Raw genomic sequence first — 19,129 nt, forward strand, 5'->3', positions numbered from 1 at the left:
TGAAGAGTGAATGGGAGAAAAGGAATCTTTCAAAATACTGTCCTGAGATTTTCTGAGGATTCCAATCCTCAAAAAGATTTAAGGATTTGGTTATTCAAATGTTGATACGATATCTCTTTTCAAAAACAATTGCAGAAATAAATTAAACAATATAAAAAAATCAAATTTCTTGAATAAGAGTTTTGAATTCAAAGCTTCTTATGAACTTGCAATCCCTGACGTTCTTTGAAGATCTGAAAATTAATAGAAGAAGTCTGGCCTCTTCCATGACCCTTCTTCTCCATTATCATTCATTTAAGTATGACTAATGTCATTTGATACTGGTTATATTTATTGTTTTTAACATTTGTAACATCAATGTCAAATTTATTATTAGTATATTGTTTTCTTATGTAATATCTTATGAGGATTTTTCTGCTTTTTCTTTTTAAAATATGATTAAACACTATTGCAGTTGATTATTGAGATGCTCCACTCAACTTTTCTGTTCAAATTTGGAAGAAATGAAAAAATTACTGAAAATCGTTAAACTTTACATTTTATCTTTATTCTAGTTTGCTTGAGATGTGTTTCTAATCACTGGCAAATATTCTGAATGGATCATTTTGTGGGCGACTCACTGTTATTCTTAAATTTATAATTGTGTTTGCTATAAAGTTTGTAGTTGAAAATGAAGTAAAATTTTTAGTTTTCTTGATAGGTGGTCTCACTTATAGTGGTTTTTAACCGGCTTATAGTTGGATATTGTCCTTCAAGAAACTCGTATCAAATTTTGAGTTTCACTAGCCGGATGCATTCAGTATACTTCAGATATGGGAGAATTCACTCCGAAGTTTGAGCGAGATTTGGAGAGCCGTAGTACGGGGCCAAAAGCCTTACCTACTGCTGGTGCTATTGCTGTAAGGAATGAAAAAGGTGAAATAACAATGCAGAAAGTGAAGGTGGTTCGATATATGGCTGGGAAAGTGTGCGTTTCTCGTTATTTAGAATTTTTCAATCTTTTTTCTCAGAAAGCTATTATTGTTGGAATTGTAAATTATTATATTTGAAGCGATAATGGTCAAAATTATTGCCTTTACCACTGTTTGCTCGAAACTGAATTGATTATTGTGGTAAGTTATTGAGTTTGTAAATGCATATTTCAGACCAACATATGCCTTAGGGAAAAATGATTCATCTGGTGGAGAACAGAGTGATGAAGAACAAGAAAAACCTCTCAATGATGCGTTTCAAAGAGAAACGTAAGCTTATGTTTGCTAGTCACTTTTCAAAGAGCTTTTTATTATTTTTTTTAAAATTTTCTTTTATCGAATTATGGAAGTGGATAGAAGCGCAGCGACTCATATTCTGCTATATTTGGAAGGAGCTCGAAAGATACTGGTCATAAGAACTGTAACTTTAGCAGTTAAATGAAATATATGTCTGTAATTAACTTAACTTATTCTCTTTTTGAAAATCTCCATCATCCTTTTTTTTTTTTTTTTTTTTTTTTTTTGAAAGCTTGAAAGAAACTCATCCATACGAATGCATGATTAATTTAAAATCTGCAGCATGGTGGTCTGCAAACTATTAGTTCTTAGTTCTTCAAGAGACCTAAACATGTTTCACTGAAGAAAGGGATTAATTTAGTCGTTTAGGAGACGCGCAGCAGATGTGACGAAAGAAGAAGTAGAAGCAGCATCGAGTTCAGATGATGATGAAGAGGCAGAAAAAAGAAGGACAAGAGCAAGATTACGACGAATGCAACTGGAAATGCAAGAAGCCCCTGTTGAGGAGGATGAACCTGACGAGGATGATGAGGTAAGTTATGATCCTTCTACTGATAATAAAGGTTCATTGTAAGTTACCAGTTCCTCGTTTTGATCTTTGCATGGTAATACACAGTCTCGCAGCAATAAATTTTTTCTCCTTATAATTTTTTAATTAAAAAAGGTGACTCTAGGAGGAATTTGAAAGACGACGAGCTTTACTGAGAGCACGGGCTTTGATCAAGGAAGAAGAGGAGCTCATAGGAAAACAGGAAGAAGCAGAAGAAGATGAAGATAGTGAAGAAGAATCAAGTGAAGAAGAAAGCGAGGAAAGCGAAGATGAAACAGTCCCCAGAATGAAACCTGTCTTCGTAGAAAAGTATATGTGCTTTCTCGTCGTTCTCATTTTTAACTTTTAATTGAAAATGTGATTTTCATATCACTATATTAAGGAGTAAACGAATAACAAAAATAGAAGAAGAGAAGGAGAAAGAACGTGCGAAGAGGCAACAAATTGAGGAGCAAGAAAGGAAGGAAAGGCGGAAGAAAGAGTCTGCAAAGGTAACACCACTATAAAATGTGTTGGCATTTCAGCTCTTTATTATTGCCTGATTTCTTTACCTTTCATCTTGCAAATCTTGCAAAAAATTGCTGAATAGTTCTGATTAGTTATATGATTAACAGAGTTAGTCTAAACTTCCTGTATTTTCTGGTAACACTGCTTTGTTTTGTTATTTCAACCGTTTGGTGAAAGACATAACATTCTTTTGAAAATGAATATATGCATATTGTGAAAGTACATGAGATAAGACCAAATAAATATGAAAGGTGAAAGTTGTTTCCAAAACTTCCGGAATTTATGTAAAATTTTTTAGTTATTGGAAGAGATTTTGCGACATGAAGCAGATATGGAAAAAAGAAAAAAGGAGGATAACATCGATTTGACATCAGTTGTAACTGATGATGAAAATGAAGAAATTGCATATGAAAGTTGGAAACTCCGTGAAATGAAGCGATTAAAAAGAAATAAAGAAGAGCGTGACGCGTAAGTAGTGATTTACTTGACAGTTATAATGAGCGAAAACTCTCAATAAAAGTTTTGCCAGTTCTCTAGGTTTATAGCTTTAAAAATGATTACTGTAAATGCATCAGTTGTAACTGATGATGAAAATCGGCTTATATTAGGCACTTGTAGAATGCTTACCATCATGATGCTTTTAGAGCTGACAGAAAAAAATCGAGGTAGTTGTCAGATTTTCGTTTTATTTCATGTTTGAATAGAGACGGAGAATATTTTTATGATGAATTTAGTTATTTGGTGAAAGTTGGTCGGTTAGGATTCTCTGTCTCTTATTATTTGCTGGAGTGTGCTTACTGCTAGGTTTTGTAGAATTGCAAGAGAAAAAGCAGAATTAGATCGAATACATGGCATGACAGAGGAAGAGCGCAAGCAGTATTTAAGAATGAATCCAAAAATTATTACGAACATGGTTAGCGATTTCTCTTTATGTAATTCTCTTTCATTGGAAATCTGTTCAGTTTTACGTAGCATTTGCATTTGTTCTTATAATTCCCTTCTTTTAAAAAGAGTTGTTTTATTTATTTTAAATGGCATATTAGTTTTTCTGTGCAAACATATTTTCCAAATATATCTTGTATCTTCTACTTATATCGGAAAACTAACTACACGAAGCGATCTGCTTTCAAATGGTTTATTACTTCTCTTTTCGAAATAACTTTTATTTCGATTTGGTTGAAAATTTTAGCAAAAGAAGGGCAAGTACAAATTCCTTCAAAAGTATTTTCATCGTGGAGCATTCTATTTGGATGTTGAAGATGATATATTCAAACGAGATTTTGCTGAAGCGACGCTTGATGACCAGTTTGATAAATCTGTGCTCCCGAAGGTTATGCAGGTAGAGATATACTTCATTTTGCAGTTAAATTGGGTCAGATTGTTCCACGAAAGGAATTTTTAATGAAAAACCAATTTCACTGATTTCGCGATCTTTCTGATGGTGCAGTACAAAATAAAATGAACAAAAAGGACTACTTATTGGTACCAGAATAGATATTTGCATGATGGAAGTACAGTAACAAGTTTAAAAAGTGTGCAGAATATTAAATGGTACTATAAAATTCGTGGAAATAAACTCACAAGGAACAAAGGACTGCTTTATTGGTACCATATAACTATGAAAGATGCTGTCGTTAAATATTTAGTTTAGATGTTTCCATGGTGGAAGTAAGGAAGAAGTTACAGAATTGTTAGATAAATCGAACTTTGGGGGATAAATAATTCAGTTCAAGAAATTATAAATGATTATTGTTAAGGTCAAAAACTTTGGAAAAGCTAGCCGTTCGAAATGGACACATTTGACAGCAGAGGATACAACTGATCATCAGGGTGCTTGGGCTGCTACGACGGCATTAAATAGTAAATTCCTTGTAAAACACGCCGGTGGTATGAAAAATAACTTTGAAAGGCCGGCTGCAAAGAAGCGGAAAACTGAAGTATAATCCACTTGTAATGAACTGCAGGATATATTCCATTGTTGTTCACTGGTTTATGAATTTAGATGCTTTTTTGTTTTATGACAGATATCACTCTCTACACTATTTCATTATGTTCATCAATATTACTGCAAAAAATGAAGACTCACATGTTTTCTGAATTCTTTATTGATTACCCTTAAAATGGTTGATTTATTCCAAATCATGTTGAAGAGGAAAGAGAGATAGTAAAAACAAATAATTATAGGTATCTTTTATGGCAATGTTACAAAGATGAACATTGCTTTTCTTTTTTTTTTTAAGAAAATTTTTGCTTTCTCCGTAGATGTATGTGTATGTAGTGAATGAACAACGACAATAAGTTATTTGTTTGCTGGCTTCTCATCTTTATGCTCTGATAATAGAGTTACGAGGAAGTATCTTTGTTGTTATTTATTCAATTTGACAAGCACTGTTATTGTGAATAAACACATCTTTAACATTAGTTTCAGCATGTCCAGGTAAAAAAATTTTGAAATCATTAGATAAATATGTTTGAACTTATTGATGAAAAAAGAAATAAAGTAGGGGAAAGTAAGGAAAAACAAAAAGAGACAATAACAGATGAACAAAGAAATGATTAAAAGGTTAGTAATACTGTTAGTGTTATTTGCACTTTCTACAAAAAATTTAAACTGAGATTCTAGTTTCTGTTTAATGTTTTCAAAAGTAATATGTATATATACACAAGTGGTTCCAGTTCAGTACAGATTTTTATAATTGTTTCGTACTTCTGTCAGTTCTATCATCTCCATTTCGTTTTTTTAATTCCGTCAATATTGCCAAATCTATCAAATTAGTTTCACATGAAAAGTATCATTTGTTTTTACATCATTTCTTCCACATTTTGGTATTTTAACTTTGGAACTTTTGGAAAAAAAGTTTCTATACTTCGTTATAATTTCTTTCAACTAATTTCAATAATAATGTAGGCATAGCTCTTCGTTTGACTTTTATTGCAGTATATGTCTCTTGCGATTTAATGAATTTGTTACTTATTATACTTATTAATAATTATTTGTCATTAATTTTTTTTTTTTGATTTAAATTTAATGTACTTTTTTTTTGTATTGGAGAATACAGGTTGTCATTAACCTTGTTCTATGATCGAAGAAAGTTTTTTTTTTTTGTACATATACCGCATAAATGACGTGTTTATTTCCAGTTAGTGTCAACAAAACTAATTTTATAAGTATCAGTAAGCGTAACTCACGTGAGTACAGGTGAGAGTCCGGTTGGTCTTTTCCTGAAATAATGTTATTTTACATCAGATATTATCACTTCCAAATCCGTTTAGGTCATCTAAAAATTTGAGCTACTAGCAACTAAACTGGTAAATTATCAACACATCGTCCAGAAGCGAATTGTTTTTGTTTATTTTAATTCGCAACAAATAATACTATCCAAATAGATTTTTTTTTTGTTAACTTTTTTTATTTTGCTAAATATCAGCGAAATATCTATTCATTAATAAAATACTCTTAAAACAATTTAATTTATTTGGATTGGCTTTTAGTAAATGGAAGATTCAATTTTAAATAGAAGTGCTGCAAGATACGATTCGTTAATTCACAACGCTAGGTTAAAGGTCACACATGCATATGATGTTTGGTTACCCAACGAAAGTAGTTGAGCATGGGAGAAGGATGATTTATGTGTTTCTTATGATATTTGCTTCTTTTAATGCATACTGTGCTATGAACAATGTTTGTAATATATATATATATGTCATCGTTGTGTTATGTTTTAATTTCATCAAACTTTTGGAAATATTTCCGAGTTTCTATTACACATATGTGTTTCAGTTATGGGACGTATGAATGTAGCTGTGATTCGTTACATGGAACAAGAACATTTCCGTGTTCTTTTTGCGGTTTGTTTTTGGCTATACTAATTATGTAATTATATATAATTGTATATTATTTTTTAATTGTAACTATATGTTGTTTTGGTATTCGTTAGTTTTTTTTTTTTTTCAAAATTTTCATTGATTACAACAAATTATTGAAAGAATTAGTTTGATATGTTAATTTGTTTAATGATACATAGCAAATTTTTATAGTTGGAAATGGGAATGAGAAATCATGAATTGGTACCTTTGGAATTGATTGCATCAATTTCTAAAATACATCGCGGTGCTGTCTCATGTAGTCTTATTAATTTAGCAAAGCATGGCACTGTTGCACATGAACGTGGAAAACGCTGTAAGTTGACTGTAATATATGAGATAAAAGCAGAACTATTTATTTTGAATAGTGTTTTATTTCTCAATTTAAAATAATGAGATAATTTTAAGAATTCTGCCACACACAAATAATATTGTATCTTACTTGTTTGGAATTACAGCTATTATGTTGTGAGGAAATATGTAGGATTTTAGATGATGGTTATCGCTTAACGACACTTGGTTACGATATTCTTGCTCTGAAAGATCTCTGTTCTCGGGAAGTAGTTGGAGCAGTTGGCAATCAGATAGGCGTTGGCAAAGAGTCTGATGTTTTTGTTGGTGGCGATCCAAAACTTAATGTTAATTTTTTAAAGATTTGTTTTGAAGTCTTTTCGTCATAAGTTTTACTGGTGTCTCTTAGAGTCAGTAGTATAGTTTATTTTTTCATCTTACAGCAGCCTAAGTTAATTTTTTTATCAATTTTCCATATTATATGAATCGTGCTAGTCAGTTTCATTTATTTTTTTATTTTTCCTTCTTAAGGAATTTTTCAGGACTTAGTATTGAAATTCCATAGATTGGGAAGAATATCATTTCGAAAGTTAAAGGAAAAAAGAGATTATTGCAAAAAGCGAAAGTCATGTTCTTGGCTTTATCTTTCTAGTCTAGCTGCAGCAAAAGAGTTTGCTTTCCTGAAAGGTATTTATTCGCTTTTGTCTATTTAGCAGAAATTGAATTTTGTTTTGTTCTGAAGTAGTGTAATCATATTTTACCATTCGTTTTTTTTAAGATCAGTTATATACTTTCTTTATTTATTTCAGCATTACACGACCACAATTTCCCACTTCCAAGGCCAATCGATAGGTGTCGTCATGTGGTTGTTATGGATTTAATTAATGGTACAACGCTTTGCCATGTGCAAAAACTAAACGATGTATGGTTTCCCTTCTCTTTCCTCTGCAAAACTTTTACTGTGTTTAAGACTTAAAAAAGAAATTTCAGTTTAGCTAACAGATGAAATAGTAGTACAAATAAATGGTTGGAATCACGCTTATTTATTATATTTGTAATATTATCTAGTGAATAAAATGTGTAACATTTAGTATTTTGAATTCATTAATAACAAAAATATTAAATATCAAAAACAGTTTCATTATGCATCCATTTCGACCATATTGGAATACCAAAACTTCAAGAAACGATGTCTTTTTTTGACCTGATTCTATGTAAATTATCAGATATTCATATGTTATGATCAGTGTTAGCTATGGTTTCAGGTAGAGGGACTATATGAAAAATTGATGAATATTATCGTACGCTTAGCACGTTATGGACTTATACATGGTGATTTCAATGAATTCAATATTATGTTAACTGAAGTAAGAATTTCTGCTCTTTCCATTAATATTTTTGTGTATTTTTGAAAGTCTGATATTTGAAAGTAAAGGTAAACATCATCTACAGGAAGAGGAACCTGTATTAATCGACTTACCGCAAATGGTCAGTATGGATCATACAAATGCGCAATTCTATTTCGAAAGGGATGTAAACTGCGTTCGGACCTTTTTTAGAAGACGGTATATTTTTGTTCTTTAAAAGCTGGTTTAAGCCATTATATATTTTTTTCTTGTTTGTTTCCTAATCATGAAACGAATTTTAAGCATTCATATATATTTCAGATTTAATTATGAGAGCGAATTATATCCAAACTTCGATGCTATGACGAGGAAATATAATCTTGATGTGGAAGTGAGTGCTAGCGGGTTTACTTCTCGCATGTCAAAAGTTTATGAAAAGGTCCTCTTTCAATCATATTTAATCTTATTAAAAAATTCTTGCTATTAAAAATTCAATCATTTTAATTTTATTAAAAAAAAAACTCACTATTATGCAGTAGTGAGTTTTAATTCCGTTTTTTTTTTTTTTTTTTATACATTGGAGTTAAAGGTTTTCCACAATACTAAAATAATTGTAGGCTCTGGAAGAAGTGCAAGAGGATGATGATTCCTCAACTATCGGGGATGAAAATGATAGTAGCGAGGAGTCATCTGAACCTCACAGTGATATCGATGAATCGAATGAACAAATGCTCAATAATAGTTGTAATAATAGGTTGGTGAAAATGTATAATTGCATCAATTTTAAATGAATCATACTAAAACTAATATGGATACTTTACCCTTTTCTTACCAATGTGTGTTTCAACTTCCGACTTATCAATAGATCTGTATCCATGAAATCACTAAAGCAATTTTTGTTTTTGTTTTATATTTGTTTCCATTTCATGGTACTCTTCGATTTCTTTCGAGCTATATTTATGAATTGATTTAGATTTCTAATACTTCTTTGTACAGCTTTTTTTTAGGCTGTGCGATTGGTTGAAGAATGCTGTAGATGAGCTGGAAAAACTAGATGTTAACGAACGTCCATTGTTGGATGACTGCTCATATACCGTCAATGAAAAGAATCGTGGTTAGTGAAGCATATTTCAGATACCAAAAGAACATCATAGTACTTTAACTAATTCCAGAAGTAATTGCTGTTGATTGTACTGCAAGCTGTTCAAAGCCTGAAGATAATATGCTGCATGAAGAGGAGCAAGTCGTAGCGCCGCTTAAAAATAGAGTGACTACGAAGTCTGTTTTTAGCATGGGGTCAACAATAGCACCAGAGGTATTACTTTAATAGTAAAACGAGTGTGAATATGTAGTCGTTGATCTTTTGTATCACCATATTGATTTTTACAGTTATAGGAGTTCATTCGTCCATTGTTGGATGACTGTTCATATACCAAAATGACTTTATAGCTTATTGTCTATACTGATAGCCTAATATCCCAAATAAAATATTATGAAACATCTCGTATATATTAAAATTTAGAGTTGTGAAGTTGAAAAAAAAAAGTTGAAAAAATCAAATATTTTAGGTGGTCCGAAAGCGTGTTGCTGCAGAAATGAACGCAAAGAAAAAGACACGTTTGCGAGTGAAAGGGAAAGCTAACGCATTAGTTCGAGGAAGAAAAACCAACGCAAAGATTATTAAGGATTATTCTGGATGGGATTTCTGAAGGACTGTTCTAAATCATAATTACGAAATCTGTCGTTTGGAATGTATTGTTAAATTCTCAGATTGCTTTCAAGCATATACTTAAAGGGTTAACTGATCTCATAAAGTCAAATTTCATAATATAGAATATTTTCATTACTTAGCTTGACGAATTCAAATTCTAGGCTATTACAAATTTGAGGCCAATTATCACCTAATGAATGCTTGCTTTTGCAATTTTCACAGGAACGACTTCTCGGGCTTTGCTAATATTCCGTACTTCAACGGTTTGCTTATAAAAGTACATGTTATGCAATAAAATATGATATGAAAAATGCTTCTTTCAATATTGTTGGTATAAATGACCTTTTTTTACTTGTTTTATTGTGCAATTTATCGTGGATGAGTACTGAGTTAAATCGTGATGTTTTGATATCATTTCTGGGAATATACAGCGCAATTTTCTAGACTGTTCGCTAGGAAAGCCATGGAAAAAGGTTCAAAATCGTCAAGGATTTCAATTCCTGATAATACTGAGGTAACCTGATTCATGGAAATGATGTGCGCTTTATGTCTCTCTTTTCATTTTTCTTTCTTTGTCTTTTTTCTTCATTTTTCGGGTTTTTTGAAATTTTCAGTTCAAATTAGAGTCATTCGTACTTCCAAATTGTTACCGTGGTGACCTGAAATCAGTACTAATACCAAAAGGTCTTATTAGTGATCGAATCAAGTGTCTCGCACGAGAAATATTTCAAGTCACCGGTGACAAAGTAATGTTGCGTTGTTATTCGCTTCAGGTCTTTCTGTGCCTCCTTATTTCGAGAATATAGAAGAAATTGTTGATGAAAATTATTAGCAAGATCTGTATTCGAAAAACTTGTCTAAAGTTGTTTTATTTTCATATTTATGTGGTTTACAAGATTTCATTATTGCAGCCGCTGATAATACTTTGTATTCTGAAAGGTTCATTTCGGTTTTTTACGGAATTAGTTGAAGAACTAACTCATGTTCGAGTGTCCTGCAGACATCCGCTGGAGGTTGAATTCATTCGAGTTAAGGTTATCATTAGGCATCCTTCATTTCACAGTATCATAATGAAATGAGCTGATCCCATGTCGTTCGTTGCGGCATTGTAAATGTTGTTATTGGTTAGTAGTTAGTGGAAAATTTTCTGCTGTAAATGCTATGTCTTGAAGGGGATCAAAACATCGTCAACAGATAAGTAAGGGAGAAGAAATCTTCAGAAAGATGATTTGTCATCTAGAAGCAAAAGTTTTTCAAATTAATGACACTATGACATGTACTGTTATATTCATATGGATTTATGCATTCTTGTTTGGTTTTTCTAGTTTAGTCTGTTAGTTAACCTACTTAGCAGACGTTTAGTAATTGATTTGTGGCCTTACTTTTTGTTCAATCTAAAAAGTAAGTAAGACTGAATGCTATGGCCATTTTATGATAATCATGTTAGTCCTTAAAGAAGTTTTTACGCTGCGTTTGTTTAGAGTTATACGAATTCGGAACGTTCTGACACACTGCAAATAATTGGTCTTTTGAATGCAAAACAGCTTGAAAATAAGAATGTTGTGGTGAGAATTTATGTTTTATGTTTATCGCAACTTTGTTTTGAATCTTGTTTTAAATGGAAATTTGTTTCTTAAAATTGAATGGGTGAACATGTTTGTCGTCTCACTCATAATGCAGATTCCGTAAATCTGTCATCGTGGTAGATTGAGAAAATCGAGTTTAGGAATTGCGGAGTTCTTCCTGCCAACAAAAAGCTATGCTACTTAGTAGTAGTCTTATCTATATACTACAAAAATGTTTAAATAAAATATTGATACAGATCGTAGAAGACATCGTAGATAGTGGTGCAACGATGTCACAGCTTCTGAAAACACTAGAGGAAATGGGTATAAAGCAGAAATGGACCGCGATTTTGCTGTCTAAGAGATGCAAGAGAGAATTTGAGGTATCTGGCTTTATATTTTATATCGCAAAATTGGTAAGCGGTTTTAGTTGTAAAACGATAAAGCGGTGAGCAATGTGACGGGAATATTGATGTTCATGGCCTCATTACATTACATTTTATTACATCGGGTCTGCTATTTATTATTAATTGTATTTTCAGGTGCAAGAAGATTTCGTTGCTTTCGACATACCGGATGAATTCGTCGTGGGATTTGGATTAGACTATAACCAGAAGTTTCGAGATTTAGGTCATATATGTATAATGAGCGAATCTGGTATTGAAAGACATAGAGTGGCAGAGTAGACATTCGATGAGATATTTCGATATCATAAGTAATATTTTCAGATTTTTATTTCGTTTTACAGATAATTTATAGATATATGTACTTTTTTCTCGTTTAATACGCTCAGCGGAGACTACTGGCTAAGCATTGAGTCTAACCGTACTTTTTGACGTTAGCTCATGATTCCAACGAATTTAATTGCAAACGATAAAATTTTTAATATTATGTAGATATCATTGATCTTTCGATCCGTTTTCCTTGTTTTCTATAATGTTTTGTTATCCCTTCTTCTTAACCAGTTATTTGTTCTTTATCTTTGGCATTCTTTAAATTTATACAGTCATATGCTTATTATGCTGTACTAACTTTGTTTCTTTGTTTTACTTAATTTGGGATAAAAGTTTTATAAATTTTGTATTGGCTGTTGAAAAACAGTTTTAAGATAGGTAGTACGAAACCTTGCTAATGATTTTATTATGTGCAAACACTTGTGGAATCGGCATAATTATCAGAAATCCTCGGATGGGCTGCTTGGATCTGTGGATTCATAAATATTTAATGTGAAAGTAGTAAGCCTAAAAACAACGAAAAGTAAATAGTGATAAGTCGGATCTCTGGGTCTGCTGCAGTTGCAGAGCCGCGTCACTCAAATTTGCTTAATCATAATTCGATCATTATGTTGCAACAATTCTTTTTTCTTGAAAAAATGTTATGTTTTAAAAATATTCCTAATCACTAGACAACAGTATGGTTTTAAACTCTGAGTAAGGAAGTTGAGAACATGTCCCTGAAAAGAGAATATTCCATAACTTTCAGTAGCATTTTACTTAGATCAAGAGAATAAGAGGATTATGGAAATTGGTAAATGGGAATTAAGTACGTAAGAATCAATTTTATAATGCCGCGTAATGCTTTCCTTTATAACTAAAATCAACGAAATGTTTTTCGTTCTTTTTAGTAATGGCTTCGGTCTCTACATTAATGGAGGATATTAGCTTGGTTGGTGAGCAAATATTTGATCATACTTCTTTGATACGAAATCAGATTAACAAATTTCTGGACAATTTTGAACGAAATGAACGGCATAAAGAATTTGATGGTATTATTCGTGCTAGTCATTCGGTATGTACTGATATCTTTTCATATTTACTGGGAATCATCATTGTTTGCAAAAGTTACTGTTGCAAAATGGTAAATTCCGTTAAATCCCAGATATCTTTTAGGTCGGAAATTGGGCATTATTTAGGATTGTGCATTTCTTTTCTTACATATATTTTATTCTGTTATTGATTATTTAATCTAAGTCAATATTGAACGCATGTTTGGTTGTATTGCAGTTGGTGGAAGCGGCAGATGTACCTTTGGAAATGGTACTAGTAAAGAATGATTTGCGAAAGCTTAACGAACAAATTAAGAAAACAACTTGTGCATTGTCAGAACTCACAGTTCCGCCTTATCGTAAGGTAATAGTTCTTTTGCTTCTCAATTTCTTAACAGTGGTACGTTGAAAACATTTAGCTTAAAGCGATTTATCTCGTTTTCATCAGCAACGGGGTTATTTTGTATTTCTAATTTTTTTTAATGGCAACAGCATTGGTTGGAAATTACTTTGTTCTGTTAAACTTTATTGTGATAATTTACTGTAACCAAATTTTATAGGAACACGACGAATATTTAGAAGCAATACGTAAAAGTCAGAATGAACAAAAAGCAATAGTGGAATCAGCAATTGAACAGCAGCGACAAGCGTTGAAAGCGGGTGATAGTAATGCAGATGAAGTCCTTGTTTCCCCCAATATTTCCAGTACTACTGAAATTAACTTGGATTGAGATTTGTTGTTTGTAGATTTTATTACCTAATTCATTAATTCTCAATGTATATTTAATCGCTGTTGACAAATTTTCAAAAAAAAAAAAATTGACAAGATTTTTTCATGTGCTATAGCATATAAAGGAATTTTTTTTTCAAACAATTTTTCTGATGTGATTTGAAGCAAATTTAAAGTTTAGGGGTGGTCATTGATAACAAATTCTGATTATCTCAAGAATAGTAGACTCGAGTGTTGTTATGCGTAAGATTTTGTGACATACTTCTTTTTTTTCTATTTAATTAATGTTGTATATCTTTATACATTATGTATATTAATCACTCCTTTTATTTATTGACTAAACATTTTTTCATGTACGGTAGCATATGAAAAGAATTTAGTACTTGCTTTTTTAAAAAGAAAGAAATTGTGCCATTTTTAACATTGTCCCTAGTCTTTTCGATGATTTTCTCATTCTAATTTTTTATTTAAAAGCTTCTGTACCACATGTAGATTTTACGATTCGTAGTCCCTTGTTTCTCTTGTATACTGCAAATAGTATAAAAAGTTTTACCATGATTTTTTAGCTGCAAAACCGTCATTTAAACGGGATTTCTCAGTTTATATGCATGCTGTATTTTATTAATTTAGCATTTCAGTATTTACAATGTCTGCCGAGAACGGATAATGCTTACATTGCATATAAAGTTTAATTTGTTGTAGGGACAAGCAACATGGCCAAAAAACGTTCATCATTGAAGAAGAGTCGTTCTGATTCTGGGAGTGCTGCAATGAACACCAAGAAGTTTGTGAAACGTACACAGGGAACGAGGAACGGTCTGACGTTCAAGAAAGGCGAGCACAGCTTGAATCCAGGTAAGGTTTAGAGTTTCAAATAGAGATTCAAGCAATAGCAGTAAAGTTCTGAAAGTACTTAGTTAAAGAATAGTTAACACATAATACATTGTATTTTATTTCATTATTGAAGATCGTAAAGCGAAAGGAGATCATTTTCGCTCCAGAGCTACAATCAATCGGTTACGCATGTACAAAAATTTCAAACCTATCAGGTAAGTAATCCTGCATCAGAAATTTGCACAATGAGTTTTTTATGAGTAACTGCTTTAAATTTGAAAGTTTTTTTTTTTATTTTTTAAATCTCTTTGTAGAGATGCCAGAGGTAAAATTGTCAGAGCTGCACCCTATCAAGAAAAACTGCCTTCTGGAACAGTTGCCAGGGTTGAACCTCATCGAAAATGGTTTGGTAAGTATATTTTTCTTTTGCAGGACTTTTATATAACATGAAAGTTTAAACACCATTTAATTTATTGCAATTTAATGAAAAAAAATCTTAATGAAGCAAAAGTATTTACTGTTCAATTAGTGGTAAAGATTGCTACCAAAATTACAAAAAAGAGAATACATATGATTTATGGAGATAGAGTGAGCAGTTCAGGATTGCTATGGAGTGCAAATTTCAGTAGCCACAAATTAAAGGAATGTGGTAACGTTGCTGCTGAAGTGTTAATTTAGCGAAATTTTCAAAAAAAAAAAAAAAAAATCAGATTAATTTAGGAAATACTCGAGTGGTTGGACAAGAACAACTACAAAAATTCCAGGAGAATTTGGGAAAGGCATTGCAAGATCCATTCCAAGTGGTTATGCGGCAAACCAAGCTCCCTATTTCGTTGTTAACTGAAAAAGCAAAGGTAACTGTTATCTTTAATTCCTTATATTAAATTAATTGATGCACAGCTTTATCCATTGAGTCGAACTGCTTTCATACAGACGAAACCTATTGAAGCGATACAATTATTTAAATTTTCCTGAAGCAAAGTAATCATTTTCTGTGTTATTCATCGATTCAGATGATGCCAAGTTTAAGCTCTGAAATATTTTTAGCAACAGCGTGTTCACGTACTTGACACAGAGAGCTTCGAATACACTTTCGGCAAAAAAGCTCTTAGGAAGAAGCCAAAGGTCAAAGTGGAAAGTCTCGAGGTATACTATCTTACGATTGTTGCATAAGTAATCACTTGATTACTTATGAAAGCTTATGAAAGAGCCATAATTTTCATATTTGTAGACATTATGCGGCGAGGTTGTTCAACGAACCGAACAATACGATGAAGCAACTGACAGCAGTTTGATAAAAAATGCCATTCCTGAAGCAGTGGAGAATTCAAATCCATTATTTAAGGCCGGACAGAGCAATCGTGTTTGGGGAGAGCTATACAAGGTGTTTTATTTTTATGTCTTTTGTGTACCAGTTGCATAGTGTCGCTTTTATTTTCCAGTGGTAAAGATATGTGGAATTCTATTCTAATATGTGACTGTAATTTCTTCGAGCTTTTTTTTTTGTGAATTTCAGGTAATTGATTCATCAGATGTTGTTGTGGAAGTAGTTGATGGACGAGATCCAATGGGAACTCGATGTCTTCATATTGAACAGTTTTTACGAAAGGAAAAGCCCCATAAGCATTTAATTTTGGTCCTGAACAAGGTTGATTTGGTGCCAACTTGGATTACGGTATATTGTTTGCTTTTCAATTCCTTTTTTCTTTATTATATACAATTCTTTAAACTTTTATTTTGTCTGTTTCATCAGAGAGGATGCAACAACTGATTAGTATGCAATAAGAGAAGCATAATAAGAAAAAGAGTTGGACTTCATTGTTTTATAGTACTATTACTATAATTGGCCTAAATTTTTTGAAATATGCTGCAAACTTTTAAAGTGTATTTTTATTTCAGAAAAAGTGGCTGACACTATTATCACAAGAACTGCCAACAGTGGCTTTCCATGCTTCTATGCAGCATTCCTTTGGCAAAGGGACACTGATTAACCTATTAAGACAGTTCGCAAATCTTCATAAGGATCGTCAACAGGTAATTTACCTACTCTTCATTGGTATATATGTAGTTAGTAATGATGAAATCGCATTGTAGATAAGCGTTGGTTTCATTGGTTATCCAAATGTTGGCAAATCTTCAATGATCAATACACTGCGGTCTAAACGAGTATGTAAAACTGCTCCAATTGCAGGAGAAACTAAAGTAAGTTTTGTTTTGATTCTCTTATTTTGAGTTCTGTAGAATTGATCACTTATGGTAGCAGGATATTTTATATTTCTATGTACATTTTAAAAAAAAGCATTAAGGTTTGGCAATACGTTAGTTTGATGCGACGTATCTATATGATTGACTGTCCAGGTGTTGTCTATCCACAAGGAGATTCGGAGACTCAGATCATCTTGAAGGGAGTGGTTAGTCTAAATTTTTATCTATATCAATATTTTTAATCCCGGTATTGTTTTTTTTGTTTTATTTTTTGCCCGTTAATTTATAGTTATAAAGTAATATTTGCATATACTTAAATTATCATTTTAAAATAATTTTTTTTTTAATTACTTGTTTAAATTACATTTTAAGGCAATTATTTTTCTAAAATCTTTCGGAGAACGAATTCATTAGTTATGTCAGTTTAATTAACAAATGAAGTAAACGGTTGCCAAAACAATTTCTTTTTAATATGTCATGCACGTCAATAACATGAAATATGCAATTACACTGAAAACTTTTCCCGCTGATTGATTGTTTAGTTTTTATAAAATTACCTCAGTTTTGTAGGTACGTGTTGAAAATGTGAAAGATCCAATCAATCATGTCCAGGGAGTTTTGGATCGAGTAAGAGAACAATACCTGTTAAAGACGTATTCCATCGACCCATGGAATGATGTGTATGATTTCTTAACAAAAATTTGTGTTAAGACAGGTCGATTGTTAAAGGTAAATCGTTCCATTGCAATTATTCATGCATGAATTCTTTTCTAGATTTATTATTCTTAAAATGAAAATAAAATAAAATTAATGTATATCTTTGACATGAGTTGTTACATTTTTTTCTCAGTTTTTCCTATTAAAAACTGAGCATAAAAGCTGTTTTAGGGTGGTGAACCTGACTGGAACACAGCAGCAAAAATTGTGCTGAATGATTTTCAGCGAGGTCGTTTACCTTATTTTGTTCTTCCTCCAGGTTGTGAACTGCAAAATGCACAAGGACATTGTGAAGATAACGTAAAAGTTTGTTTAAAAAATTTCTATATAGTTTAAAATTGTAATTATATCTGCTGATGATGCATTAAAAAAACGAGTAACTACACATGTGATCTTATTTGATAGCATTTTAACATAATTTGCTGCCTGATATATGACGAGACCTGAAGCAGAATGTACAAACAAAAACATATTTTATTCTTTTGATACGATAGCTAAAAAGAAAATTTCCAGTGTGCAGAAGAAATAGCAACAAATGAATGCAACGATTCAAATGATATTGCAAATGAAGAAAGTGTGAGTAATTCTGAATTTACTTTAAAAGAATTGCTGATAATAATGATAATAGTGTTGTTATTATAGAATGCTGCTGATGATCACAATAACAGCGATGACGATGATGATAATGGTACTCTAACGGATTTAGGTTCAACGTGTAGTGGTCTTACTAACTTATCGGATTTAGACGATTTAGATTTTCAACTTCCGGAAGCTCCTGAAGGTACCATCGATGCTGGTGCAGAACCTATAGTGAATTTTGCATTTTTCGAAAAAAAAAATTTTTTTTGAATGCTCTTATTTAAATTTGAAAAAATTTTTGTATAACTTATTGTACAAGAGATGAATATATTACAGCAAATTAATCATTAAGGAAAAGAATGAACCAAAGTTAGAGAAACGACGTGCACGAGGAAAGAGAGCAGGAAAGAAGCTTTCGGAAAAGCGTAACAGATTGAAACATGGAAAGCCTTTCGACAAGGTAATCTTTTTTTAATCCAGATTTCTTTTCATAGTTGAAACTTCCATATTCTCAATCGTGCAACAGAGCAATGAGTAAAATCTTCATCAAAAAATTTATTTGATATTGAATGATCTTGCTGAACATAATGATTATGTGTTGTTGTTGTTGTCTTGTTTATAACTGGAATGAATATTTACTCATTCATGATTTGGAATATTGAAATCGTTAATTTATATTTGGTAAGAGCATAATTTGAATCATTAGCAAAAGATATAATAAATTACAGTGTAGTGGTATCGTTGAATTTGGCTTAAGTGAGAAGAAAAAAGGTAATAAAAATGGATGGAGAAGAAAATTGGAGAAACGTCGACGTGTCAAGCATCAGCAGTGACAAATATTAACTTTATCATTGTTGAGTAAGATTTATTTATCACCTTATCAATGTTAAATAGATTTGCATCATTTATGAAATTGGTTAAAGCTTGAAAAGAAGTAAACATTTAATAGCTTTTTTTCAGGTTTTATATCTTGGTGAATTTTCCGATAAGTAAACATGCTGATCTCCAGCTTTCGTTACACTTGTCAAATTATGTTGCTGAAATGTGTGTCATGTTGTAAAATAAATAAAATTACAATTATTTTAAAGAAAGCATTCTATCAATTTTGCAACTTGAAATATATCATTAACTCATACTCGATTACTTAGTACCAATGCATGCATGTTTATGACTTAGCTTTCGAATGAGTTGTCACTT

General features: G+C 31.7%; 5 protein-coding genes across 6 annotated transcripts; all 5 read left to right on the plus strand.

The window, feature by feature from the left end:
* Nucleotides 1-812: 812 nt before the first annotated feature.
* On the plus strand, nt 813-4,268 carry Bma-mfap-1 (Micro-fibrillar-associated protein 1 C-terminus containing protein; the record flags this gene model as incomplete). Its single annotated transcript, XM_043079803.1, has 9 exons — nt 813-967; nt 1,146-1,241; nt 1,638-1,800; nt 1,943-2,127; nt 2,201-2,309; nt 2,624-2,793; nt 3,139-3,238; nt 3,515-3,664; nt 4,083-4,268. The coding sequence occupies 9 exons, from the start codon at nt 813-815 to the stop codon at nt 4,266-4,268; spliced, it is 1,314 nt and encodes a 437-aa protein (XP_042935737.1).
* Nucleotides 4,269-6,108: 1,840 nt separating this feature from the next.
* On the plus strand, nt 6,109-9,535 carry Bma-riok-2 (RIO1 family protein; the record flags this gene model as incomplete). Its single annotated transcript, XM_001895400.1, has 12 exons — nt 6,109-6,174; nt 6,364-6,505; nt 6,682-6,827; nt 7,023-7,167; nt 7,290-7,402; nt 7,746-7,847; nt 7,933-8,045; nt 8,148-8,265; nt 8,444-8,580; nt 8,834-8,940; nt 8,999-9,141; nt 9,395-9,535. 12 exons carry the CDS (start codon nt 6,109-6,111, stop codon nt 9,533-9,535), a joined length of 1,473 nt encoding a protein of 490 aa, XP_001895435.1.
* Nucleotides 9,536-10,000: 465 nt separating this feature from the next.
* Nucleotides 10,001-11,788, plus strand: Bma-hprt-1 (Phosphoribosyl transferase domain containing protein; the record flags this gene model as incomplete). Its single annotated transcript, XM_043079804.1, has 6 exons — nt 10,001-10,051; nt 10,152-10,283; nt 10,449-10,571; nt 11,019-11,102; nt 11,360-11,485; nt 11,645-11,788. The coding sequence occupies 6 exons, from the start codon at nt 10,001-10,003 to the stop codon at nt 11,786-11,788; spliced, it is 660 nt and encodes a 219-aa protein (XP_042935738.1).
* A 940-nt stretch (nt 11,789-12,728) lies between these two features.
* Bma-mutd-1 (Uncharacterized protein) lies at nt 12,729-13,598 on the plus strand (the record flags this gene model as incomplete). Its single annotated transcript, XM_001895398.2, has 3 exons — nt 12,729-12,890; nt 13,106-13,231; nt 13,428-13,598. The coding sequence occupies 3 exons, from the start codon at nt 12,729-12,731 to the stop codon at nt 13,596-13,598; spliced, it is 459 nt and encodes a 152-aa protein (XP_001895433.1).
* Nucleotides 13,599-14,310: 712 nt separating this feature from the next.
* Bma-ngp-1 (Autoantigen NGP-1, putative) lies at nt 14,311-18,992 on the plus strand (the record flags this gene model as incomplete). 2 transcript variants are annotated; one of them, XM_043079805.1, is made up of 18 exons in its annotated part: nt 14,311-14,452; nt 14,565-14,646; nt 14,746-14,840; nt 15,152-15,285; nt 15,479-15,577; nt 15,663-15,815; nt 15,948-16,106; nt 16,331-16,465; nt 16,526-16,633; nt 16,738-16,842; nt 17,207-17,365; nt 17,525-17,659; nt 17,867-17,929; nt 17,996-18,163; nt 18,285-18,392; nt 18,661-18,703; nt 18,736-18,790; nt 18,893-18,992. In XM_043079805.1, 18 exons carry the CDS (start codon nt 14,311-14,313, stop codon nt 18,990-18,992), a joined length of 2,043 nt encoding a protein of 680 aa, XP_042935739.1. The 2 variants fall into 2 exon arrangements, with proteins under 2 accessions (XP_042935739.1, XP_042935740.1); XM_043079806.1 differs by lacking the exon at nt 18,893-18,992 and having other exon boundaries at nt 18,661-18,765.
* Between the last annotated feature and the right edge of the window lie 137 nt (nt 18,993-19,129).

The sequence above is a fragment of the Brugia malayi genome (genome assembly GCF_000002995.4).
Source record: "Brugia malayi strain FR3 genome assembly, contig: Bm_v4_Chr3_scaffold_001, whole genome shotgun sequence".
NCBI lineage: Eukaryota > Metazoa > Nematoda > Chromadorea > Rhabditida > Onchocercidae > Brugia > Brugia malayi.